General features: G+C 59.6%; 2 protein-coding genes across 8 annotated transcripts in view; one reads left to right on the forward strand and one right to left on the reverse strand.

The window, feature by feature from the left end:
* Positions 1-1,134: 1,134 nt before the first annotated feature.
* LOC116825715 (uncharacterized) lies at positions 1,135-6,373 on the reverse strand. 5 transcript variants are annotated; one of them, XM_032781936.2, is made up of 3 exons: positions 5,766-5,919; positions 4,168-4,353; positions 1,135-3,556 (listed from the first exon to the last, which is right to left on the reverse strand). In XM_032781936.2, exon 3 carries the CDS (start codon positions 2,710-2,712, stop codon positions 1,507-1,509), a length of 1,206 nt encoding a protein of 401 aa, XP_032637827.1. In that variant the 5' UTR covers positions 2,713-3,556; positions 4,168-4,353; positions 5,766-5,919; the 3' UTR covers positions 1,135-1,506. The 5 variants fall into 5 exon arrangements, with proteins under 5 accessions (XP_032637827.1, XP_074919417.1, XP_074919418.1 ...); XM_075063316.1 differs by lacking the exon at positions 5,766-5,919 and adding an exon at positions 5,971-6,373 and having other exon boundaries at positions 1,135-4,353; XM_075063317.1 differs by having other exon boundaries at positions 1,135-4,353; positions 5,792-6,310.
* A 189-nt stretch (positions 6,374-6,562) lies between these two features.
* The window catches only part of TONSL (tonsoku like, DNA repair protein), a 66,732-nt gene continuing 48,614 nt past the window's right edge, over positions 6,563-24,680 (forward strand). Inside the window, exons 1-26 of one of the 3 annotated variants that reach the window (XR_012655406.1) lie at positions 6,563-6,652; positions 8,001-8,096; positions 11,722-11,864; positions 12,158-12,341; positions 12,965-13,094; positions 13,365-13,536; positions 13,739-13,853; positions 14,471-14,616; positions 15,125-15,277; positions 15,617-15,742; positions 16,332-16,518; positions 16,772-16,836; positions 17,027-17,116; positions 17,457-17,529; positions 17,634-17,797; positions 17,947-18,070; positions 18,394-19,145; positions 19,237-19,331; positions 19,724-19,880; positions 20,078-20,156; positions 20,673-20,974; positions 21,439-21,610; positions 22,187-22,359; positions 22,713-22,786; positions 23,084-23,217; positions 23,363-23,840. Coding sequence is in view for 2 of the 3 variants with exons in the window: in XM_032781924.2 (XP_032637815.1) it covers positions 6,628-6,652; positions 8,001-8,096; positions 11,722-11,864; positions 12,158-12,341; positions 12,965-13,094; positions 13,365-13,536; positions 13,739-13,853; positions 14,471-14,616; positions 15,125-15,277; positions 15,617-15,742; positions 16,332-16,518; positions 16,772-16,836; positions 17,027-17,116; positions 17,457-17,529; positions 17,634-17,797; positions 17,947-18,070; positions 18,394-19,145; positions 19,237-19,331; positions 19,724-19,880; positions 20,078-20,156; positions 20,673-20,974; positions 21,439-21,610; positions 22,187-22,359; positions 22,713-22,786; positions 23,084-23,217; positions 23,363-23,556 (4,125 nt within the window). In the remaining variant the exon portion in view is untranslated. Of the gene's footprint in view, positions 6,653-8,000; positions 8,097-11,721; positions 11,865-12,157; positions 12,342-12,964; positions 13,095-13,364; positions 13,537-13,738; positions 13,854-14,470; positions 14,617-15,124; positions 15,278-15,616; positions 15,743-16,331; positions 16,519-16,771; positions 16,837-17,026; positions 17,117-17,456; positions 17,530-17,633; positions 17,798-17,946; positions 18,071-18,393; positions 19,146-19,236; positions 19,332-19,723; positions 19,881-20,077; positions 20,157-20,672; positions 20,975-21,438; positions 21,611-22,186; positions 22,360-22,712; positions 22,787-23,083; positions 23,218-23,362; positions 24,364-24,680 lie in introns of those variants that run through there. The other 2 variants (XM_032781924.2, XM_075063322.1) reach the window with 2 other exon arrangements.

The following is a 24,680-nucleotide window of genomic DNA, read 5'->3' on the forward strand; positions in this document are numbered from 1 at the left end:
GTCAGGACTTTGGGGAGTCTCCTCTCCCTTGCAGCAGACTTATTCAGGGCAAGAAGCTCACATGTCTTCACCTCCTGGGTCTCTCCTAGGAGCATTCAGCATCCTCTGCCCCTCCGTCCACTTCCCACAGCGAGCCCACCCCAGTGGGGTCCTGGGGAAGCCACAGGGTCCTGCACCCCCACTTTGCAGTCAGACGTGACTTTCAGCCAGCCAGTAAAACAGAGGTTTATTCAATGGCAGGATCATGGTCTAAAACAGAGCTTGTAGGTACCGTGAACCAGACCCCTCGGCCAGGTTCATTCTGGAAGGCCGTGAGCCAGACCCCCACATCTGCCCTCACTCCTCGTCCCCAGCCAGCTCCAGACTAACAACCCCCTCCAGCCCCTCCTCTCTGCTCAGCCCCTTTTCGGGGCCAGGAGATCACCAGACCTCTTTGTCTCCAACACCTTCAGCTGGCACCTTTGCAGGAGAGGGGCCCAGGGAATCAGTTGCCAGGAGACAGAGTGCCAGGCATTTAGGTGCACTGGCCCCTTCCTCTGCAGCAATCACACACCCTTATTCCACCACCTAGATACTTAAAAACTGCATAGGGGACACTGAGGCACCAACACAGTATTCAGAGAAAACATTAAGAACATTCCCAGTTTGTCACAAACACAAACATTGGAACTGTTCAAGCTGGGCCCAGTGCCGCAAAGTGTGGCTGATAACACACTGCAGGACTGGATCCAAGTTGCCAACTCCATCATTCCCGATAGGTAGGAAAATACAACACGATGGGGAGATGTTGTTGTTTGAGTTGATTGGATCTGTGCCCTGGTATTTGCATAAACCCAAGGTAGATGTTTAATTCCAGTGGTTCCAGGCATAACAAAAAAAGAATAGAATTGATAAAGGTTCATTGAAACCTAATCACTTATCAGGTCTGAAGGACCTTGGTAAAACCTTTCAAACCCCACTGCCTAAAATTAGGCATCTCAATTGGACACCTCAATAAAGCTAAGTAGGCTTTTGGTGTGGCTGAGCACCCAAGGGATCTCTGAAAACCAGGTGGGCTTCTTTGTGTGCGCTTTAATATACGGTTAGGTGCAAAGTTTTACATTTTTGGACACGTCACCAGATACTGCGTAATCATTTCCTACAGACTTTGTATCATCTTTATTCCTCAGAAGTAAAACAAAAGCGTAACAAGAACAGGCCAAGAAACGCCCTAGCGCAGCCACAAGGAACTTTCATTGTACAGGTAACGATATTTATGTAGAGCAATGCAAACATATAGGCCTCAATTCTCTGTGGATTTATTTCTCCACTTGAGGCACGAAGAGGACAGTGATGGGGCTTAGTCACCTTTGTTGTAGGTCAGCTCCGTGTCTGCCCGGCCCACAAGTAATGAAGTTAAAGCAACCTCAGATATACTCTACTAATTCATATTCTAACTCTGTTTTGTGTACTTAATGTTTTAACTTTTTTTAGGATAACAAAATATTACTACAATGCTATTGTATTCTAGCCCAGACAGGGCGGTGTGAGTGGCAGTTGAAACTTCTGATCATTTGTTGCCGCTGCCACAAGCTCCCTAGCTGCTCCTGTCTGCAAAAATCCAGCAAACTCGGCACAAGTCATTTTATAGTTGAAGTGTACGAATAGCTCAGCTTTCACCATGTCCACATGGAGTTGATTCCTTTCATCGGCCCACAAGTTCTTCATGACGCTGAAAATGCGCTCCACGAACGCATTGCCGGGTGGAACAGCAAACACGTGCTGCACAATTCTAAGCAAGTTTGGGGCCTCGCAGCACTTAAAGAGTTCTACCCACACTTCAGAGACATTGATTTGATGGTGACACTCTTGCTGCTGCTGGCACCGTGTTGATTCAGCATCATTTATTGAACTCTTTAGGATTGGTAGCACATCATTCAGTATGCACATTTCTGTAAATAATTCATCTATGTCCACTTTAATGTTCAAGTTTGTAGACAACGCACACAGTTTGTCTAGCTGAAGAGGTTCGTCCAGATTCAGTGGTCCACACAACTTACAGAAAGAGTTTTCGCTGAAATCAAAGCACTTTTCCAGGTACTGCAGCATGCGTGTGTAAGCCTGTTGGGCATCACCAACAAATTTATTCTGCTTGTTAAGTGATAGCTTCTTCAAGAACTGTGTCACTTTGTATCCATAGAAGCCTTTCTCTTGTCGATTCTGAATCTCTCTTCTCAGCTTGTTGAATGTGGCATACAGTTCAGTGCCCTGAATGTAATCACTCTCAAGAACCTTTATTGTGTTGTTAAATTGGCTTAGAATGTTGTGCACAAAGTAGATGTACAGTTCTGGAAGTGTAATAGTTTCGTCATTGGAAACTCTGTCCTCTTGCTCAGCAAGAAAGGCCCATATTGTGCAGCTCACATCTTCCTTACCTTTATTCACAAAGTAAGATTTGAGTGCTGGCCAATTCTTCAGTAACCTGTCTACGGCAGTGAAAAGGGTCAGAAAATGTTTAGGTAGCTGGTGTAAGATTTCTGAATATTCTGTCTCCACAAAGTCACAGAATTCTTCAAGTTCACTGATATTCTTTGTGCTGGATGAAAATTCACTGAAGACCTTGATGACAAAGTATTCTACATCGTAAGAGAGGATTTCCAAGCCATGTTTTGCTGTATTGTGCACTATGTGAGCACTGCAATACTCTGGCACAAGGTTTGGTAAATCCAACATTTGTTTTAGGTGCAGAAAAACAGATTGTTTTCTCCAAAATTGACTGCTCCATACGCTACAATTTTATTCTGTATCAGACTGGAATTTTGAAGACAACTTCTTAAGTTCTTTGCGATTGCCTCTGATGTTTCCTCTGCATCCTTGAAAAAGTCTATGATAGACGTATAGATTCCCTTATCTTTATTAAAGTAGCGGACGGCAACTGGGAATAATACTGTGTTCCCTGTATTAGCCGCATCTGTCACTATTGCGAAAGGTGTTGATCCAATGTCTTGTACAGCCAGTTTCAATGAATGAGGGGCTAAAATGTTCTCAATCAAAGCTGCTGCTTTTGTCATTCCGCAGTGAATTCTGGATGCTGTCTTGGAGTCAGGGAAAATGGAGGGGTTCAGTTTATTTCCACAGTCTTGAGAATGGTAGCTGTGGTGGTGTTTAACGCCGTGATACATTAAAAGCAATTCAGCTGTGCATGTGTGTTGTTCTTCAGCATTATCGGTCTTTATGAGGCTTTATTGCCAGTGCTGGACCATACCTGTCCTTGTACTTTGATTCTGTGACCTTTTGTTTCTGCATGATGCTTAATAGCTTTTACAGAATCAAACTTAACCGTGAATTGAACGCGGCAAATAGGACAATATCCTGAGTCTTCACTTGCCTTTGTGAGCCAGTTCCGATACTCTGCGAGCTGCAGCCACTCATCTTTAAACGAGCACAGCCTTCGATGCTTTTTCTTTTCAGGTTCCACCATTTCACCCTCGCGCTGTCTGACTGCAGCACAGTGTAGCCACCAGATAAGAGTGTTGAGTGTGTATGCCAGCTGCTCCCTGCGGCTTGTGGTGCCGCACTAAAAAAGTTATTCAAAGAGTCAATCACAGATTTTTTGACAGAACTAGTACACTGATTACTGGTTCCATTTGTTCCAAGACGCTAGAAGACAGACAATTGTGGTAACTCACTTTTGGTGTCTGGTCAATACTTCTGACTAGAGACTGTACAAGTCCCCTTAAAACGGAACTTTTTATATATTATCCTCTATAATTTTCTGTTTTCAGTGCAGCTAAAGTTCCCACAGGTGTTTTGACCAGCTTGTGTAATATCCAATTCTGCAAGGACATCCCTGTCTATTTGCATCCGTTCCATTAGCACCCCCCCAGGAAGAGCAGGAGCTGCTGCAGCGAGCACACCAAACGGCATCCTTCCAGAGTCACCATTTTCCATGTTTGGCAGAGTGTTATAGAGCCACGACAAAATGGTGTGAAAACTCTAAATTAACAGTATCATTTACATTTGATACCAGCTGCTCTCACGATTAACAAAACAAGACATTAACATCTTCATATTAACTGTGTTAGGATACAGATATTCAGGCCTGTGTGCAAAGGCCTATACTTTAAGAATTTAGGTGTATTCTTAATCACTTAGCTAGTTATAGAGGTATAAAAGAATCAAAATCACTGTCTGCCGGTGTAAGGGCTGTCTCTCACGAAGCCTTCGGCTAAGCAGCAGAGGCAGCCATAAACTGGGCAGTATGTGGTCACATCCTCACATTCCAAACTAGTCACATTGAAATAAGGTGCTATTGGGCTGTTAGGAATCCAATCCTGTCCTGATATTCCATCACCTCCAGAGAAAGAGAAGAGCCTAGAAGATGTAAAAGGAAACTTAGTTTGATCGCATCCTGTCTGGCAAGAACTCACTTATCAACAGCTGGGATGTGAAATCCTCATTTTTTGTTGTTCTGTCACTGTAGTTTCCACGTCCCTATTGTCTGTCTGTATAATCTCTGGTTCTGTGATCGTTTGTCTGCTGTATAATTAATTTTGTTGGGTGTAAACCAATTAAGGTGGTGGGATATTAGGCTTCAGGGATAGCTCAGTGGTATGTTACAGTATGTTAGGATTGGTTAGTTAAATTTCAGTAAAATGATTGGTTAAGGAATAGCTAAGCAGAACTCAAGTTTTACTATATAGTCTGCAGTCAATCAGGAATGGGGGGAATGGGAACAGGGACTGGGGGTGGGGGAATTGGGATCATGTTTTGCTAAGGGGTGGAATGGGAACAGGGACACAGGCAAAGCTCTGTGGCGTCAGAGCTGGGAAGGGGGACACCGAGGAATCATGGGGAAACTGGAATCATGCTTGCTGGAAATTCACCCCAATAAACATCGAATTGTTTACGCCTTTGGACTTCGGATGCTGTTGCTCTCTGTTCATGTGAGGAAGACCAGGGAAGTGAGAGGGCCCGGCAGCACTGATGGCCAGGAGCCCTGGGCCCTTTAAATCGGTGCTGGCCCCCGCTGAAGGGGAGTCTGGACCCTTCTGCCCGCGGCCTTGCCCCTTCTGGTTCAGATCTTTTCAGCTTCTAGTTTTATCTCCAGTGTTTCAACAAAAAGTGCAAGAACTACCCCAGAATGGCCCTTCAGTTACCTAGGCACGAGCGTCGGACGCTGATTTGTGTGTGCTTAAGGAGCCAGGCCCTGGTTCCACATTATCTCTAGGTACCCCTGTAAAATGGTTTGTTTCCCCCAGGGCTGTCCTTAGGCATACGCGGAACACACAGCTGCGTGCTTCGTGTGCGGCAGCGCCGGCGGCCAGCCCCACCCCCCAGCTGGCCCTCCTGTGCATTCCTAGGGGGATGCGGGACCCGGGACAACTCCCTCTGCCCCCGTCCCGCCTCTTCCCACCCCCATTTTCCATCCCTTCTCCCAAGTCCCCTCCCCAAGTGTTGCAGTACCCCAAGGTTTAACATAGTTTAAAGCAGTGGTTCTCAACCTTCCCAGAGTACTGTCACCCTGTGGAGCTTCTTATCAGAGGTTGCTGTGAAGACCAAAGGTATAACTGGGTTCAAAAAAGAGCTAGATAAGCTCATGGAGGAAGGTCCATCAATGGCTATTAGCCAGGATGGGCAGGGATTGTGTCCCTTGTCTCTGTTTGCCAGAAGCTGGGAATGGGCGACAGGGGATGGGTCACTTGATGATTTTCTGTTCTGTTCACTCCCTCCTGGGCACCTGGCACTGGCTGCTGCCAGAAGACATGATACTGAGCTAGACGAACCTTTGCTCTGACCCAGTCTGGCTTACCTACTGTATCCCTTGCAGGAGTTTGATTTGTCTTGGGTATCCCCAAGTTTCACCTCACTTAAAAATGACTTGTTTACAAAATCAGACATCAAAATACAAACGCGTCACAGCAGAGCAGTGCTGAAAAATGGCTCACACTCTGGTCTTTACCATAGAATTAGCAAATAAATCAGCTGGACTATAACTGGTCTGTGGAGCAGTACGAACAAGGCAGCGTCTGCATGAAATGAAACCTGAGTTTGTCCCGACTCCGCCGGCGGTAAAACCAGGCAAACAGCTGCGGTGCGGGCCCCGGGGCACGTCCTCCTGGCTGAGCCCCGCCGCAGGGCAGCGCCGGCTGCCGCTGCAACCGACACGTGTCTGCAGCGTTGCCCCTGGACTCACAGACCCGCCCGCAGCAGCCAGTGCCCGGGCGCCTCCAGCAGCTGCCGCTGCTCCGGCCAATGGCACTTAGCGCGCGGACCCGCGCAGAGAGCCAGCCGGACACGTTCGCGATACGAAGGCGTTTTCCTCGCTCCTGCTCGCAGGACTACACATCCCAGCATGCAACGCTGCCCGACGACCGGAACCCGAGGACCCAATGGCCCGGGAAGGTTCTACGTCGGGCTGAGCGGGGCGTGATTGCGCGGCATGCTGGGAGCTGTAGTTCTGAGCCGCCCCTGATGCGTTGCATGCTGGGAGTTGTCCCGTGGATGGATTTCCTTCGCAGCCTATCAGAAGTGGAACTTTCCCTTTTAGAGGGCGGGGCTGGCGTACCCAGTTTGCGATTGGCTCCGTTTCCTGCGATGGCGGTGCCTACTAGCCAATGAGAGAACAGCGCTGGGGATCGGCGCCCAATGGGACCGGCGCGGGGCGGGCTCGGTACGAACCCGGCGCGGCGGGACTGGAGCTGGCGGCGAAGCGGGGGGATGAAGCGGAGGAGCGGGCCGGGAAGATCCGCACGTGATGGGTGCGAGGGCGAGGGGGTGGGTGTAGTCGGAAGGCTGTGTGGGGCGGGGATGTGGGGGGGGAGATTGGAGGGGCGGAGGACTGTGTGGTGTCGGAGAGGCTGTGCGGGGGCGAGGGATGTGAGGGGGAGATTGGAGGGGGCGGGGAAGTGTGGTTCAGGGCTTGGGGGGCGGGAGGAGGAGATGGAGGGCGGAGGATGAGGGGCGGGGGAGGTGGCGCTGTGGGGAGATGGAGGGCGGGGTATTTGCGGGGGGGGGGGATTGGGGAGAATTGGAGGGGGCGGGGGGATGTGGGGGGCGGGGCGGGGCATTGGAGGCGGGGGTGTGTGGGGCAGGGGGGGTGGGGGGATCCGAGAGCTATGGGGGGCATGTTTTGCGGGGCAAGGCGGAGCGTTGGCGGGGCTGCTCTCACGCGGGAGAGAATCCAGGAAGCTGGGGGAGAGGGGAGGAGGGGGTGGGGATGTGTGGGGCTGGGGCAGCATGTGGGGCAGGAGAGAATGTGGGGTCAGTATTTGGGCTGGGGATTGGGGCTGTGGGTGGGGGGTGAGTGGCATAGGGGAGGGTGTCAGGGTGGTATTTGAAGGTGGGCTCCTGAGCTGGGGGTCTGGGCAGTGGGGCAAGGGGGATCCGGGCGGTATTTTAGGGGGTGGGATTTAGGATTGGGGTCCATAGTTGCCTGTGTAAGAGAGAGCCCCTAATATCTGGATGTCTGGTCACCCTGGCTGGGGCAGTGAGTGGAACAGGCTTGGGGAGGGGTGGAGATGGGTGGTCTCCTGGGGCAGGGGGAGCCCTGCTGGGTTTGGGATTCTTGTGACTGGCAGAGGGGTGTAGCAGGGACTGATGCAGGAGGGCAGGGCCCAGGAGCGAGGTGATGGGAGTTCACCCCCTGGGACTAGCCTGGGGGCCCTGGGCTCTGAGTAGGAAGGATGCACTGACAGGGCCTGAGCTCAGCTCCTGGCCCTGACACCAGCTGGCTGGGCTACCCTGAGCATGTCCTGTCGTCCTTTTCTGGGACTCAGCCCCAGGGGGTGATGGGGCTTCCCCCCCCTGCAGGGGGTGCGCAGACAGGACATGCTGCACACATGCCAAACATGACATGCTGGGGTTATAAGAAGACCTGTCCGTGGTGATTTGCTGCCCTGTGCTGGGCGCTCCCTTGGTGCTAGCTAGAGGGCCGATGACTGCTCACCAGAGGGATTCGGTGCTCACAGGCTGCAGGGGCGTGCCTGGGCACTGATGGTTCTTCTCCTGCCACCCCACAGAGCTCCAGAAGGCGAAAGACAAGGCCCAGAGGAGCGGGAGCCTGAAGGAGGAAGCTGCCATTTGTAACCAGCTTGGGGAGATCTTAGCTAGACATGGTGAGTGGGTCCCAGGGCCCTGCTCCTGGTGGCTGGCTCGCTCCTGTCTGTCTCTGGTGGCCGAGGCTGACTTTGTGGGAGAGGGGGCCTGGAGAGCCCTTCATCCATGTAGGTTTTGGGATCCTGCTTATCTTGGAGGGAAATGGAAGTGCAACTCCCTGCCCCCTCAGTGCATGGGCCATAGATGAGATGGATCTTTGGGCTGGGATCGGTGTCAGCCCCACTCACACTGAAGCAGGTTGCTGGCCTGTCTGATGCGCTGTCTAGTGCTGCCGGTGCGTGCTGTTTCAGGAGGAAGCGGAAAGGTGGGTGGTGCTGTGCAGCGTGGGCAGAGGGGTGACCACGGGGTCCTGTAGCAGGATGTGCGATTGTGCCCTTTCAGGGCCATCATTCCAAAGTTAGTCACTGTGAAATTCCCTAGGCTGTTTTTGGCCCCACTGCTTTGGTTATGTTCCGGGAGGCTGGGCGGGGGAGGGGACCTGGCCCTGGGAGTGGGGCTGAGATGGCCCTTGCTTCCCGGTGAGTTAAGTCCAGAGGCTGGGACCAGCCCCAAGGAAGCTGTGTCTGCCACCCAGCCGAACTTCCCCCTGCTGGTGGTGCAGAGGAGCGGGGTTGGCAACCATGCCCTCCATTGGGGAGCTTTAGGCTCGTTTATGTGCTGGGCCCAGGTCATGGTGCGCCTCGAAGATCAGGGCTGAGACGCTGAGCTGGACTCTGTTGTCCGGGAAGCCAGCGGAGGGAGCGAAGGACGGGCGTGAGGTGCTGCTGGGAACCTGTGGCGCTAAGGAGACACTGCAGCGTTCGGATTTGCTGGAATATTCTAAGTGCTGAAGGCTTCGTGCCCAGGCATGCGGCATTGCTGGAGCCCAGCGGAGAGTCAGTGTAAGGCCAGGAGGGACAAGTAGATTAGCTCATCTGGCCACCAGCACCTGCACGCTGACCCCAACAACCGACACAAGGCCAGTGTACCATAGGAGGCCAGGCTGGTGTGGGCAGAGAACAGGAGGGGCTGAGCAGCACCATGGCCCAGATAATCCTGGCAAGTGACCCACACCCCGCAGAGGAAGGTGAACCCTCCCCCCCATGTCCCTGCCATGTCAGTGGGGGGAAATCCCTTTCTGACCCACGTGTGGCGATCAGTCAGACCCAGAGCATGTGAGCGGAGCCGGGCAGCCCAACCTTGTAGCGCGAAACTCAAGGAGCTCTATTTGTTGGCTTAATGCGACGGTGAAGGGGTGACTTGATCAGTCGATAAGTACCTTCATGGGGAGCACGTGCTGAATAACAGGCTCTTCAGCATAGCAGAGGAAGGTCTAACGGGATCCAGTGGCTGGGATTTGAAGTGAGACACATTCACACTGGAAATAAGGTACATGTTTTTGACAGTGAGGGTCATTAACCACTGGAACAGTTTACCCAGGGTTGTGGTGGATTCTCCATTGCTTTTTAAATCCAGACGGGCTATGTTTCTAACAGCTCTGCTCTGGGAATGACTTGGGTACAGGGCTCTGGCCTGCGTTACACAGGAGCTCAGCCTGTATGGTCCACTGATCCCTTCTGCCCTTGGAATCTATGAAGAGGGGGAGCCCCAAAAAAACCCCAGAATATGTTGGGGGTGGATAAAAATCCCTTTCTGACCCCTGCAGATGACCATCGGAGACCCTGAAGCATGAGCATTAGGAGCATAAGATAGAAACTGGAAGGGTCCCCAGAGCTGCCAAGAATCTCCTTCCCCCTCGATGCCAGCCTGAATTATTCATGGCCATTTGTTCTCGGGCCAGCATTGTCCTTTAGCTTCCCTAGCTGTTCCTCCTCCCTGGGGTTTATCTGCCCAGTGCATTGCCAGAGAGCAAGGAGATCCCCTTGCAGCCTTCTTTCTGCTACGCTAACCAAGCAAGGCTCCTCCAGTCGCCTCTCCTGAGCCAGGCCCTGCGTTACGCTGATGAGCCGAGTTGCTCTTCTCTGCCCCTGGTCTTTTGAATTCACCTTTCGTGGCCATGACATTGTACTCAGTATTCCAGATCCACACTCCCCAGTGCCTTGTCCAGTGGCACGAACGCCCCTCTCTCTACCAGAGAGACCTTGCCTGACACGGCCTAGGGTTGCATTTGCCTGTTCAGGCTGCCTCATATTGGTGACTCCTAGTCTTCCTGTGACCGACCCACGTGCCCAGGTCTCCCTGCTCTTCTGTCACCTCCGGTTGACAAGCCCCCAGCTTGGAGCAGAAATTCTTACAATTAGCCCCTAAGTCCATGACCGTGTCCTTTGTACGGCTGAATTTCATCCCGTTTCTTTTACTCCCATCTTCAAGACCATCCAGATCTTCCTGTCTAATGTTCCGAACCCCCTCTGGACTGACCATCCCTCCCGACTTCGTATCATCAGCCAGTTCCATTCGCCCGCTCCTGCTTTTTGTACCACGTTGTTAATAAAAACACAGACTAAAATTGGGCCCAAGCCTGATCCTGGAGGAGCTTTGCTTGGAGCCTCCCTGCAGTCTAATGATTCACCTTTCAGCACAGCCCGTTGCGTTTTCCCCTGTAGCCAGTTCCCTCCCACCGTCCAGTCCTTGGGCTGAGTCCTGTCTTCTCTAATTAAGCTAATTTCTCATGTGGCACTGTGTCTAACACTTCCCTGTCGTCCATGTGTGTTAGACCTGCTGCATTTCCCATAGCTAGAAAATCAGAGGTGCCGAAGGTCATCTGCTCTCACGTCCCCAGTGCTGAGTACACTTCATATCGGAGCATGCAAGCCTGGGATCTGATCCGGGGCTGAGCTTAGATTGCCTCTGGTTAGTGCTGTGTGTTGTCAGAGGTGTTGTCAGATGTCACCGGTGTGGTGCTCTGCTCTCTCCTTGTTGGTATCACTCGGCTGCGTGCGTGTGTTCCCTCTGTGTGCTGCCCCAGCTCTGCGCAGACAGCTGACACAGCAGACCCGAAGAGAAACCCCAATGACCACAGAGTCTAGTAAACGAAGGCACGTCGGTCAGGTTTATTCCGTATGGACACAATTGCAGTTCCCTGTAGATTACTTAGTCTACCGGGCATACTACGAGAAAGTGCCTTCTTGCATGGACTCGGCTCAGTCAGTGGTGGCTGCCCCCTCGGCCGGACAAAGACATCGCCCCAGGGATACATTCTTATACACAGGTACAAACAAGTTACACATCACTCCTGACGTATGAGGTGCAACCCCTCTACGCAGCAAGGTACAACCCCTCTACATAGCAAGGTGCCGCCTCTCACCTTGTACAACTTGGTTAGATCAAAACAACTCTATCCACCATATTACCCTTTGCCCCTGTCATAGGGATGGGTCAGCCTGTTCCTTGTTATCTGTGTGGAGGGTAGAAGTATGTGAATGTTCTGATCTCTAGTGTTCAGTACCTTTTAGGTACGTATCTTCTTGCAGCATCAGCCCTTTCCTAGCCAGCTTCTGTGAGCAGGGCCTGCCTCTGGCTCACAGCTTCACTTTGCTTTATGTTAGCAAAGTCTTGACCATTACTTTAGCTCAGGCCTCAGGCCTCATACCGGGCCTTTATCAGGGCCTTCACTTACTACACTGTGGGTAACGAAACAGGTTCTTGCTTCCGCCTCACGCCGCCTCCTCCCTCTGCTCCCGGCAGGGCGCTACCGGGAAGCACTGGAGGAGCACCGGCAGGAGCTCCGGCTCCTGGAGAGCGTGGAGGATGTTCTTGGCTGTGCCGTGGCCCACCGGAAGATCGGGGAACGCCTGGCTGAGCTGGAGAACTACGAAGCTGCGCTGAAGGTAGGAGGGTGGGGGGCTGATGGGCTGTGAGGGTTGGGACTCTCCAGGGAATGGGGGTGGAAGCTGACTACCTGGAGTTCGGCCCCCCTGAAGACTGCAGTGTGGGGGTGGGGAGGGGTGCAGGGGGGAGAATAGCTGCAGAGGTTTGAAGGGGAACACTGGGGCACGTGGCGGTAACCCCTGAGCTGTCAGCCCCAGAGGGCCCAGTTCAGAGCCAACTTGGATCCCCAGGGCTTGGGGGTCTCATGCCGTCGGTTGTCCCCTGCTATCCACTCACAGTCCTGCCCCCTCAGCACCAGCACCAGCACCTGGAGCTGGCCCGCACCCTCTCCGACCACACCGAGCAGCAGAGGGCCTGGGCCACCATAGGCCGCACCTACATGTTTGTGGCTGAGAGCGGCCAGGCGGGCGAGGCGCTGCGGGAGGCTGAGCAGGCCTTCATGAAGAGCCTGGCCATCCTGGAGGAGAAGCTGGAAGGTGAGGAACTGGTGGGCACGTGGGGCTGGAAGCCGCAGGGCACAGAGCCAGAGCAGCAGGGTGGGGAAGGGCTGCCAGCTGGTGACATGGAGCGGCCCCGGGAGGAAATGCCAGTCAGGTGCCCCCGTGACAGCCTGGCTGGGCGATACCAGTACCGCATTTCACCCATTGTCCCCACACCAGAGCTGGGATCTGCCCGGTCCCTGAGATCCATCTCCTCCCTGACCCACAGACAGAGCCTCAGGCTTTCGTCCGGCCTGCCACTCTCCTTGTGCTAATTTGCAGGGCTCCTGCTGGAATCTGCAGGCCAGGCCCATGGCACCAGCTGCACAACGAGGGATTGTGGGATATACAGGGGCACTTTGGGGCCCTCCAGTTGCAGTTCTGACCTCTTAGTTCCGTGCCGGGGGTCAGGCAGGACTGTCCCAGCGCTCCCACCCTTCCCTTGGGAGATGATTCCCCCAGTGGATCCAGTCAGGCAGAGGGCGATGCTTCCTGGCACTCCGCCTGGCTCTTTGTGCCACCCGTGCCAGGCCCCGGAGCTCCCGCCTGGCAGGTCCGGGTGGGTGAGGAGGGGGGCGCCCGGAGCCGGCTGGGTAACGGGCTGGCTCTGGGTGTCCCAGGGACGGTGCCGCAGCGGGAGCTGAGCGAGATGAGGGCCCGGCTTTATCTCAACCTGGGCTTGGTCTACGACAGCATGAAGGACCAGGCCAAGTGCAGCTGCTACATCAAGAAGAGCATCTTCATCTCGGAGTAAGGCCCTGCCCCCTCCCTCTGCAGGGCCGCCGAAGGCCCCTTTCCCGGGGCGTGCTGGGAGCGGCGCAGCGCGTTTCCCCAGGATCCAGCCCAGAGCCCTGGCCCACCCCCGTGGCTGCGTGTGGCTGTTGGGTGCGGGGGAGCCCCTGGTTGCTGTGGCTAAGGGGTGTTGCGGGCGGGGTCAGGGATTTCCTGAGCAGGGGGTGTGGATGGGCAGGGGGGCGTGACCCCAAGTCGTCGCTAGCCGTGACCCCATCCCCTCTCCAGGCAGACTCGCCTCTACGAAGACGTGTACAGGGCCTACTTCAACCTGGGGAACATCCACCTGCGGGAGGGGCAGCACTCCAAGGCCATGCGCTGCCTGGAGCGGGCGCGGGACTGTGCCCACACCATGAAGGAGAAGTGCCTGGAGAGCGAGTGCTGTGCCAGCATCGCCCAGGTGAGTGCACGTGGGGACCCCCTTCCTCATCCCGTCTGCCTCCCAGCAGCTGGTCATGCTCTGTGGGCAAAGGGGCAGCTCCCCCCCTCCACACACACCAGCAGGGGGTGAACTTTCTCCTGGGGCAGCAGTGAGCAATGGTACCTCCTGGGGGCTCATCTGCCCCCTCCCCTCTCTGAGCCTGGTGCCCGGTGCCTTGCAGGTGCTCCTCAGCCTGGGAGACTTCGTGGCCGCCCGGCGCTCGCTGAAAAAGGCCTACGTGCTGGGCTCACAGCAGCCCCAGCAGCGCGAGAGCATCCGCAGGAGCCTGCAGTATGGTGAGGGCGCCGGAGCCGCGAGCTCCCTGAAACATGGAGCTCAGGGCTGGGCTGCCGGGATTGAGTGGGGGATCCAGTTTCCTTTGCAGCTGGCCAGGGTGTCTGCTCCCCAGACTGTGAGACTGACTAGGGCTGGGAGCTCGGGGACTTGGCCCCAGGGGAGATTCTCGGCTGGGTCACCTGGCGGTCGGCACCCGACCCAGCCCCCTCCCTTCCATTTCCCTGTCCCCTGAGCACCAGCCCGTCCCACTCCCCGCAGACATGTCCAGGTTCGGGGCTGGCACAGGCTGTTCCTACTAGGGGGTGGCCTCCAGGGCTCCTAGTAAATCCCTGATGTGGCCCCCCCAGTGTCATGACAAGGCACCTGCTTTCTGTGACTGAATCCAGAGCCAGCCCACGTGGGGGAAGGGAAGCTCAGCAGGGGGCCACAGGACGGCTGGTGTCCCATCGGCCTGTGGGCTGGGTTGGGTGAGGAGCACATTGGCCCCCGGGCTGCCCACCTTCGCCTGCGGATCCCCTGCGAGCCCTGAGCCCCTAGGGAGCGAGAGCTGCTGGGATGCCTGCCCAGGCCTGGTCCCGAGCCCCGGCACATGCATCTCATGCCGCTGGCCTCTCAGCCCTGAAGGTGAGCCGTCTGCAGGAGGCCCTGGAGGAGAAGGCACCTGGCGACCCGCAGGCAGCCCTGGGCCTGTGCGAGCAGCTGGGGGACCTGTTCTCCAAGCACGGGGACTATCGCCGGGCTGTGGAGTCCTACCAAAGGCAGGTGGGTCGGGGCTGCCCATGCCCTCGCGCAGGGGGCAGGACAAGCTTGCCCCTGGGCTGTGCACCCTGTGCTGGCGGGCACTGTGCCTGGGTAAGGGGCTGGTCTGCACTGGAGGCTCCTCCTTCTTCCTAGCCACTTTTGGGGTGCTGGTCTGCAGAGGCGCCCCACCAGCCACTCTAGATTCATGCACAGGGTGGGGGAGTGAGCCCGGGGTGGGCTGCCCCAAGCGGGCTGGGCTGGGCTGGATGTGTGGGCCAGGGTGGGGGAGCGAGCACATGGCAGGACAGGCTGGCCAGTGCGTGGTGGGGGAGAGAGCCCCAGGCTGGGTGGGGCGGGCCAAGTGGGGTGGGATGGGCTGGCCAGGGGAGCAAGCGCTGGGCAGGCTGGCCAGGGCAGGCCCGGCTGGATGGGGTGGACAGGGCAGGGCGGGATGGAGTGGGCTGGCCGGGGCGGGGCGGGGGAGCGAGCCCGGGGCCCAGTGGGCTATAGACCGTGTCTCTCTGGGCAGCTGCGTTACGCCGAGAGCCTGCGGAGGCCTGAGCAGGAGCTGGCTGTGATCCACGTCTCCCTGGCTGCCACCTACGGGGACCTGAAGGAGCATGGCCGGGCCGTGCAGCACTACCAGGCAGAGCTGGCGTTGCGGCATGGGAACCCGCTGGAGGTGAGGGGGCAGTCTGGCCTGTGCCCAGAGCCCCTGGCTCTGCTGGGCTTGCCCGGTGGGTGTCACCCTCGGCCCATGGAGACAGAGCCCCCTTCCTGCCCAGGGGGAGGCCTGGTCACCCGTTGCTGGGGGTGGGGGAAGCTCAGCTAGCAGGCGAGGCCTGGCTAGGGCCCCACGTCTCGGGAGCGGGGCAGGCAGAAGGGCCAGGATGGCGAAGGGCTTTACCTGCCCCTGCTGGCAATGGCCCTGGTTATCCATGTGCCCCCCAGCGGGCAGAGGGGCTGGGCTGGTGGCCGGCGGGCCGAGCCCAGCCCCTGACCCGTTGTCTCTGCGCCCCAGGAGGGGAAGACCTGGCTGAACATCGCCCTGGCCAGGGAGGAGGCCGGCGAAGACTACGAGGCGCTGGAGCCCTGCTTCCGGAGCGCGCTGCAGTGTGCGGACCAGGCCGGGGAGCCCAGGCTGCAGGTGAAGGGGGGAGGATCCTAAACCGCTCCCCAGTGCGGACTCCAGTGCTCACCTGCAGTGCCACCTTCAGGTTGGGCAGCTGGCAGCGCCCCTCTCAAGGTCCCGCAAGCCTGGGACTGAGCTGGGCATGGAACCCAGGAGTCCTGCCTCCCAGTCCCCTGCCCTAACTACTAGACCTCGCTGCTGGGGCCTGCTGCTGAATGCGTCACTTTCCAGCCCCCTTCTGACCCGCCCCCCCCAACATGCAGCCCCTCCTGGCTGCCCCCACTCCTCGCTGGCTCGTACCCAGAAAGACTCCATTTAGCCCCCCTTCCTTCGCCCGGGAGCCCAGGCTGTGCCCAGCTGGACTCAGCATTGCAGAAGCCCTGGGGGGGCTGGAGGGGAGGACGTGGGAGTCTGAGCTGAAATGCAACCAGTGCAGCTGGGACTGGACTCGTGGGGAGTCCCACATAACCAGCGTCCCCCCTGCCTGTTGGACTGGGATAGGGCTGGGGGGCCTGGGAGTTTCCCACCCCCAGCCAAGGCTCCTGCCTCCTCCCCGGCCCCCTTCTGGGGTAGGGTGATCAGCCCATCTCCCTTCGTCCCCCAGCGGCAAATCCTGCAGCACCTTCACCCTGTGCAGCAGAAATGGGGGTGCCCCGAGGCCCCCAACACGCTGGCCAGGCTGCAGAGCCTGTGCCGCTCGCAGGGCTGGAGTGGAGCCAGGGACAGCGACGAGGAGGAGCTGGGGGACAGTGAGCCTCTGGAGGAGAGCGACCTGGAGCTGTCAGAGAGCGGTAAGTGGGTCGGGGAGGGGAGGGGCAGGAAGCAAGCAGGCGGGGGGGTCCCGGGGACCCTGGAGTCGAGTCCTAGCAGGTGAGCAGGGCAGGAATGTGGTGGGTGGGGCTGTAGCCCCCCAGGTGCCTTGCCTGGCATGCGGGGTCTGTGTCTGCGGGGAAGAGGGGGGGCTGTATTGTAGCTGGCTTCCCCTGCCCCCCGGGTCAGCCCCCGACCCAGTGCTGTGGTTCATCACCCGGGCCTGTGTTCCAGATGGGGAGGAAGACGACCTGGACGGCTACAACAAGAGCGTGCCCGGCCGGCGCAGGATCACCAAGGTGAGGCCGGGGCCTGGGGGACCATCGCTGCTGCTCCGTAATTGGGAGCCGGGCTGAGACCCTGCAGAGCTCAATCCGGGCGAGGGCTGGATCCTGGGCAGGGGGCGCGTGGCGGCGCAGGCTCTGATCCCAGATCCCCCATGGCAATTCTGATCCCGGTGCTTTTCCCCCCTCCTCCCATGCCCCTCAGTGGAACCGGCGGAACGACCGAGGCGAGACCCCGCTGCACCGAGCCTGCATCGACGGGAACCTGCGCCGGGTCCAGATCTTCCTGGAGCAGGTAAGAGACAGTCCCCGGCTCGCAGGCACCGAGCCCCAGCGGGCCCCTTCCCTGTCACCCCGTGTCCCCTGAGGCGGTGCCGGTGGCTGGGCAGCCCTGAGGAGCTGACGCACTGCAGAGCCCCTTCAGAGCAGCCCCCCACACTCCCCCCCAGCAGTGGGCGCGTTTTAGCAGAGGCTGAAGGGATCCCACTGGCGATGGAAGCACTGGGGTTGGCATGTGGTCCCGGGGGATGGGCAGGTGCGCTGGGGAGAAGGGGGGTTCACACCTCTCTCCATCCGGCCTCCTGGCCTCAACATAACCCCCATTCCTGTTCATGTCTCTTCCTTCCTGGTGTCAGGGTCACCCCCTGAACCCACGGGATTACTGCGGCTGGACGCCCCTGCATGAGGCCTGCAACCATGGGCACCTGGGTGAGTGAGGGGGGGCAGTGGGTGGGGGTGGGGAAGTCTTTGGCAGGGAGCCAGAGGGGCTGTGTCACCGCTGCCTGGCACTAACTGCTGGCTCCTGTGCCCAGAGATTGTCCGGCTGCTGCTGGAGCGTGGCGCCTCCATCGATGACCCTGGGGGGCTGGGCTGCGAGGGGATCACCCCCCTGCACGACGCCCTCAACTGTGGCCACTTCGAGGTGGCAGAGCTGCTGCTCCAGAGGGGTGCGTCGGCAGTGCTGAGGAACGCCAAGGTGAGGGCAGGGGCTGGCGCTGGGCACACCCTGCATGGCTGTAGGGTGGGGGGGGGCAGTGCCCCGGCTCCTGGGGCCAGGCTGGCAGCAGCGTCACCCTGAGGCCCTGCCTGCAGTAGTGCCCATGGGCCTGTGTCTCGCCCCCACAGGGCCTGAGCCCGCTGGAAACCCTCCAGGAGTGGGTGAGGATGTACGGCAAGGACCTGGACCAGGAGACGCGCCAGCGCTGCCGAGCCATGGAGTGGCTGCTCAAGGAGGCCGTGGCAGGGCGAGGTGAGGCCAGGCTGGGCGGGAGGGAAGCTGAGGGGTGTCTCCGAGGGGGCAGCATTGGGTGGGCCCCGGCCCCAGCTTGCTCTTTCGTTTTCACTCAGTGCCCCTGGCTTCTCTGCTGAGCCCTCAGCGCAGCTGCCAGACCTGCTGGCGGGGGGGGCTGGAGTCCCTGGCCCCTGTCACCCCGGGGAGCGTGTCTAGCCTGGTACCAGGGGCTGCCTCTCCCGTCTCCCTGCTGCGCGCCGCAGCCCTTTGCTCTCACAGTGTTTGGCCCTAGAATTGGGGGCCCTGGGCCCAGCTCACAGGGTCTCTTGTCTCCCCCACAGCACCTGAAGCAGCCCCGCCCCCCCGGGACACTCTGCCCAGCCAGCTGTTTGATGCTGAGCTCTCGGAGCCTCTAACCCTGCGCCCCTCTGCTCTGGCCACACAGCCCCAGAGTGGGGGCCCCTCCAAGAAGCCCCCTGCGCCCTGCCAGCATGGTGGGAAGGGGTCAGAGCGCAGGGCCGAGCAGGAGGACTGCATGACCCCGCTCCGCCCTGTCAAGAAGAGGCAGCGTCTCCTGGGCCAGAGGATGCTGGGAGAGGATTGCCGGACGCCAGGGTTCCTGGTGCAGGAGGAGCCTGAGCTGCCCACCCACGGTGGGGGCCAGGCAGAATATGAAGCAGCCATCCGTAGCGTGGGCAGTGCCCAGTCCTACCTGGGCACAGAGCCGGTGCTGTCCGAGGCCCCAGCCAGGCCAGCCCTGATCCCAGCAGACGAGTACGTGGGGGACGACTGGCTGGAGGACGACCTGGGAGCGAGCCATGAGCCCCGCAAGAGGGGCCGCCGGGCCCAGAAGGAGTCAGGCTCGGACTCTGCAGACACCACAGGGCCCGAGAGTGATGGCGGAGCCCCCCACCCAGTGTCCCCCCCGAGGAGGAGGGCCCGGCAGAGCCGCCTCACCCAGATTGTGGACAGAACAGTGCTGGGCCGGTCCCGCGGAGGCTGCACCCTGGGGGCCCCAGAGACAGCCGCCAGCCCGAGGCCCACTGACAGCAGCCGAGCCAATGGCCTGAGAGGCAGTGGGGAGTCCCCGCAGGTGAGGTGCCTGGGGGGTCTGACTCACAGTGGAGAGGGGTGGGGTACCCTTGGTGTGTCCTGTGTGCCTGACTCCACTCTCCTGTCACCAGCTCCCTTCGCTGTCTGCAGCCCCTGCTCGGCCGCCCCCCATTCGAGTGCGGGTCCAGGTCCAGGACAACGTCTTCCTGATCCCTGTGCCCCACAGGTGAGAGCCAGCTCGTCTCCTTCCTCTCGGGGTGGCCCAGTGCCCCTGGACCCCCACCCCAGCCCCCGGGACAGGGGGCAGGTAGGTGGAGTCTTACCCTATCCGGGCTGGGTGTGGAGCAGCATTAGCAGCACCCTCCAAGGGGTCTGGCTCCCAGGAAGCTGCTGGGGCCCATCCCCCTGGGGCAAGGGGTTGGCCAAGGAGGTCAGGTGCTCGGGATAACACCGCTCTGAGTAGGACGTGATTCCCCGTCCAGGCACCGGTGAGGGGCTGCCCTGTGCCTGCCACACCTCAGGGAGGGGGCAGGGGGGTCCCTGGGGGGCCTGGTTCCTCTGAGGTGCCCGATGGCCTGTAGGGGGCGCTCTGCCTCAGCCCCCTCCCTTCCCTTGCAGCAGCGGCGAGAGCCACCCGGTGGCGTGGCTGGCGGAGCAGGCGGCCCAGCGCCATTACCAGACGTGTGGCCTGCTGCCACGGCTCACCCTCAAGAAGGAGGGGGCGCTGCTGGCACCCCAGGATCTCATTGTGGACGTGCTGCAGAGCAATGAGGAGGTGAGTGGGGGGGCGTCCGAGCCAGCGTTGGCACCTCCTGGGTCGAGCGCACGTAGCTCCCCCGCAGGCTGCCGAGGGGTCATCGGGCCCATCACTGTGGCATCTGGGCCCCTGCTGCTTGGTGCAGAGGACTTGGGATCTGGACCCCTGGATTCAGTGCCCATCCTGTGCCAATGGGGCTCTGCTCTCCCCTGCAGGTGTTAGCAGAGGTGCAGTCCTGGGACCTGCCCCCGCTCGCTGACCGCTACAGGAAGGCCTGTCTCAGCCTGGCCGTGGGTAAGAGGCTGCCCGGGGACCTTGCTGACCATGCTCTGGGTGGGTGGCAGAACCATTGGACACAGAGGGATCCAGGTCTCACAGGGGTTTGTAGGGCCCCGGGACGCCCCCTGCGTGTGGGATCACATTCTGGGGGTAGAGTGGGCAGGGCACCAGCCTGGGATTGGGGCACTGCTCTGCAACAACCTCCCTGGGGGGTCTTGGGCAAGTCCCTCGGTCTCTGGGCCTCCGGCCCCAGCTGTGGAAGGGGGATTGAGGGGAGGTGCCATCGGTGGCGGCCAGCCCCTGTGCGGCGCTGGGGTGGGGGGAGGGAAGGGGCCCTTGGTCACATCTGACCCCCGCGCGGCGCTGGGGTAGGGCAGGAAGGGAGGCGCCCTCGGTGGTGGCCGGCCCTGGTGGGCGCTGGGGGCTCTCTCCCCCGGCTGCCTGCTGTGAGTCCAGGGACGCTCGGCAGCAGGTCGGGGCCCCCGGTGCCCCAGTGGCCCTGAGGCGACCTGCCCTGTCTCTGCGTTGCAGGTGAGCACCGGCTGCTGCTGAAGATCATGGAGCTGCAGGAGTCGGGCCCCTGGTTCAGTGCCTGCGGCCTCGCGCTGCGCCAGCCCCACCTCGCCCCGCTCCTGCGCGCCCTCAAGCTGCAGACCTGCATCCGGCAGCTGCGGCTGGCTGGGAACGGCCTGGCTGATGGCCTGGCCACTGAGCTGCGGGCCACGCTGGGCACCATGCCTGGCCTGACACTCCTCGACCTGTCGGCCAACCAGCTCGGGGCCGAGGGGCTCCACACGCTGGCGACAGGGCTGCCCGCCCAGACGGCCTTTCAGGTAGGGCGGGGGCCATGTCCAGCATCCCCCCCTTCCCCAAAGACTGGGCCGGGGGGAGGGCGCATGCACCAGCCCAGGAGTGGAAGGGGCCCTGGCCTCGCGCCTGAGCCCTAGAGCCCCAAGCAGGGGTTGGGAACCCCCGAGCCGCCCTCCCTGGAGCTCCCCCAGGCTAGGGCTGTCGTGTCCCAGCTGAGTTGGCACAAAGGGCCCCCCATGAGCTCTGCTAGCGCAGCACCGAAGGGCAAACTGTATCTCTCCTGGTTCTGGGAAGTCTGCCCATCGGGCCCCGGCAGGGAGGCTCTGGGGGTCACTTGGGGAGGAGGCCCACATGGGGGACTCTGCTCCCACTGTCACTTCTCCCCCTGTGCCCCTCACAAGCAGGGTGGTGCAGGGCAGACCCCAGAAGGTTGGGGGTGACCCCTCCCCACCCAGCAACACTGACCCCTCTTCCCCCATCCTGCCAGAGCCTGGAAGAGCTGGATCTCAGCCTGAACCCCCTGGGAGACAACAGCTCCCAGGCCCTGGCCTGCCTGGTTCAGGCCTGCCCCGTCCTGACCACGCTCCGACTGCAGGCCTGTGGCTTCACTGGGGCTTTCCTGCAGCACCACCGCCTCCTGCTGGCCAACAGCCTGAAAGGTACGTAGCCTCCTGAGCCGTGGCAGGGCACTGGCCATAGGCAGAGGCCACTGCTGGCCTCCTCTGTGCAATAGCAGTGGCATCTCCAGGCTAGGGACTCCCGTTAGCCCCAGAGGGTATGGGGGGAGGGCGAACAGCTCTCAGCTGGAGGGGTGAGTATGGCTCTGCTCGTGGAGACAGTGCTGATCCTCCCCATTCACCCCCCCATCTCTGCCAGCATCCCCCAGATCTCTGCTACCCTGTCCTGGGCCCCGCCCCCTGCCAGAGCCCCCCAGTCCTCCCCTACAGCTCCCTGCTACCAAGCCCTGGGCTCCCCCCCGGCTCTGCCAGCAGCCCCCAGTTCTGCCCCACAGCTCCCTGCTACCCAGCCCTGGGCCCCTCCACCTCTGTCGGAGCCCCTCGGTCCTGCACCACCACTCCCTGCTCTGTTCTTTCCAGTCCTGGCCTGTCCGGTGTGTAAGTTTTGCATTACGCAGCTGCGGACAGGGCCTCAGGTGAGCTCCCCGACTCCCCTCCCTTGCCCCAGGCCTGGAGGCTGCAGGCTCGCTGTTACCTCGCTCTTTCCCCCTGGCCCAGGAGCTGTGCACCTGAAGACCCTCGCTTTGTCCCACAATGCCCTGGGCTCCACCGGCCTGGAGCTGCTGCTCAGGAGCCTGCCCTGTGCCACCCTTAGCCGGCTGGAGATCGGCTCGGTGGCTGCCCGGCTGGAGGAGCCTCTCGTGGATCCGGTGGTCAGGTACCTGACGCAGGTAATGGGCCCCAGGCCGGGTGCAGGGGGAGGTGGGGAGCCTGCTGTAACCCTTTACTGGCTCCAGGAATTGCAGGAGCACTGCGCGTGGTCCACACATGGCTCTGGCCAGGGGCTCAGCCCCCATCCTGCAGAGGTACAAGGTCTCTCTGTGGGGCTCAGGAGGACCATGCTGTCCTTCCTCGGGAGCGTGAACATCTGGTGCTCCTGATTCTGCTTCTCCCAGGTCCTCTGGGGCCATGGGGATCTCAGGCATCCAGCGCCTCCAGGCCTTGGCTTGAAAGGTGGGTTTAGCCTCTGTCCCGTTCAGGTGGGCTGTGGCTTTGGGCTCAGTTCCCCTCTGTTCCCTTCCAGGAGGGATGTGCTCTCACCCACCTGACTGTGTCTGGGAACCGCCTGAGCGACGAGGCTGTCGCGGAGCTGGCCAGGTAAAGGGCAGTGCTGGTCTCTGGGCCTGGGGGTTTGCTAGGGGGCAGGCGGTTGTGGGGTATTGGTGTGCCACTGACTGGGCGGGGTTGTGATGTGAAGCTGAACTGGGAGCCTGAACTCTGACCTTCACCCTGCTGGGTCCTACCTGAAAGTGACCCCCAGATCTCCTCCGGCTGGGGACCTATCCCTTGGTGATGGGGGCCACGAGTGGGTGGGGCTGTTGTGCAGCAATGCATTGTGGGTGGGAAGAGTGAGGCTGGGGGCTGTTTGACTCACTTGTTCCCTCTTGGCCCCAGGTGCCTCCTGGTTTGTCCAGCTTTGGTCTCGCTGGATTTGTCGGCAAACCTGGGGATCACCGTTGTGGGCTTGCGGATGCTGCTGTCAGCCCTGAGGGAGAGGAACCAAGGGCTCCGCTACCTCAGCCTGGCAGGTGAGGGTACAAAGGGCTCGGAGCCCCAGGTCACCGAGGGGTCCAGGGAAGGGTCCCGCGTCCAGAGCTCAGGCAGGAAGGGACCATGGGGTCCCTGGGTCCTGGATTCTTTACGTTGGCACAACGGGCTATTTCCTTCCTGCAGGCTGCAGCGTACGCAGCCCACTGGACAGCACCACGTGGGCCTGGGTCTCTGCCGATGTGCGCGAGTTGCGACTCTGCAGCCGGCAGCTGAACAGGAGCGACCAGCAAGGCGTGGGCGAGTCCTGGTGTGGCCCTGCGGGCACCTCTCTGTGCACAGTCACCCGGCACCACAAGCTGTTCTGCAAGAGTGTGTGATGGGACCCACCTCCTCCTGCTGTATGGATCCCTCTGGGCCTGCTTGACTCCTTCCTCGGCCAGCCCTGGAACCGCATAGCTAGTGGGGAGCACTCGGGAGGCAGTGGCCTCTGGCAGAGGGGGTGGCTGGCGGGTAGGAGGAAGTGAGCACTGGCTGGCCTGTACCAGCAGCCACTCTGCACTCAGAACTCAGCGCTGGCTCCTGGTGCTCATCCTGCCATCTCCAGGTGCCTGGCGCCTCTGCAAGCTGAGAAGGAAGCAGGACCCCAGATGCTGCCGGCCGTGTGCTATGATCAGTGGAACTCCCTGCAGAACTGTCCGCATCCTGGGCATCGCTTGGCTCTGGATGTCCAAAGGAGGCAGCGAGTTACTGCCTGCACCACTCATGGAATGACGGTGGGAATTCCTAGTGCGCTGCTCAAGAGATCACTTAGCCTCACCCAGCTGCTTTCATGCCGGAGTAACCTGTGGGCTGGGTTGTGTGTGTTCCTGGCACAGCAACTGCCCTGGAGCAAGTTCTGAAGGTCACTGCCTGGGGAAACCAGCTGTCTGAGACTGACCGAGCCCTGGGGCAGAAAGATCCTCTGCTCCATTGCTCTGGGAGACTGACTTGGGGGCGGCTGTAATATTTTATTTGTCCTCTAATAATCTTTCTGTAATCCAGTCCTGGGGGAGGTATTCACACTCTCCCCAAGCCGCAGGAGTTCAGACATTACAGGTTATTTATTGACTGTCTGGTGCTTTCCTGGGAGCTCGTGACCCCAGGAGCATTGATTAACCATGATAAATAAAGTGCTGCATTCCACCCTAGCCACAGCTGCTTGTCTCACAGCTCCCACCGCACCCCAAACAGTGCTGCAGGGTCTCTCTGTTACACAAACAGGGCTGTAGCTCTCCCCTGGAAGCCTGAAATCCCCCAGGGAGCAGGACCAAATATCCTCTCCCCCTCCCAAGGCCAGCACCAGCTGAGGCTGAGCTCTTCGGAGCCTGGCAGGTTCTGGCTCTCCCCCTGCAGACAGGAGCCAGCCCTGCCTGGGAGGGCTTTGGTAATCTGACCCACCTGGGCACAGCTGCATCGGGCTATTGTTGGGTTCCTGAGTTAGACCACATGCACCAGCTACACC

Source organism: Chelonoidis abingdonii, chromosome 2 (assembly GCF_003597395.2).
Source record: "Chelonoidis abingdonii isolate Lonesome George chromosome 2, CheloAbing_2.0, whole genome shotgun sequence".
Classification (NCBI taxonomy): Eukaryota; Metazoa; Chordata; order Testudines; family Testudinidae; genus Chelonoidis; species Chelonoidis abingdonii.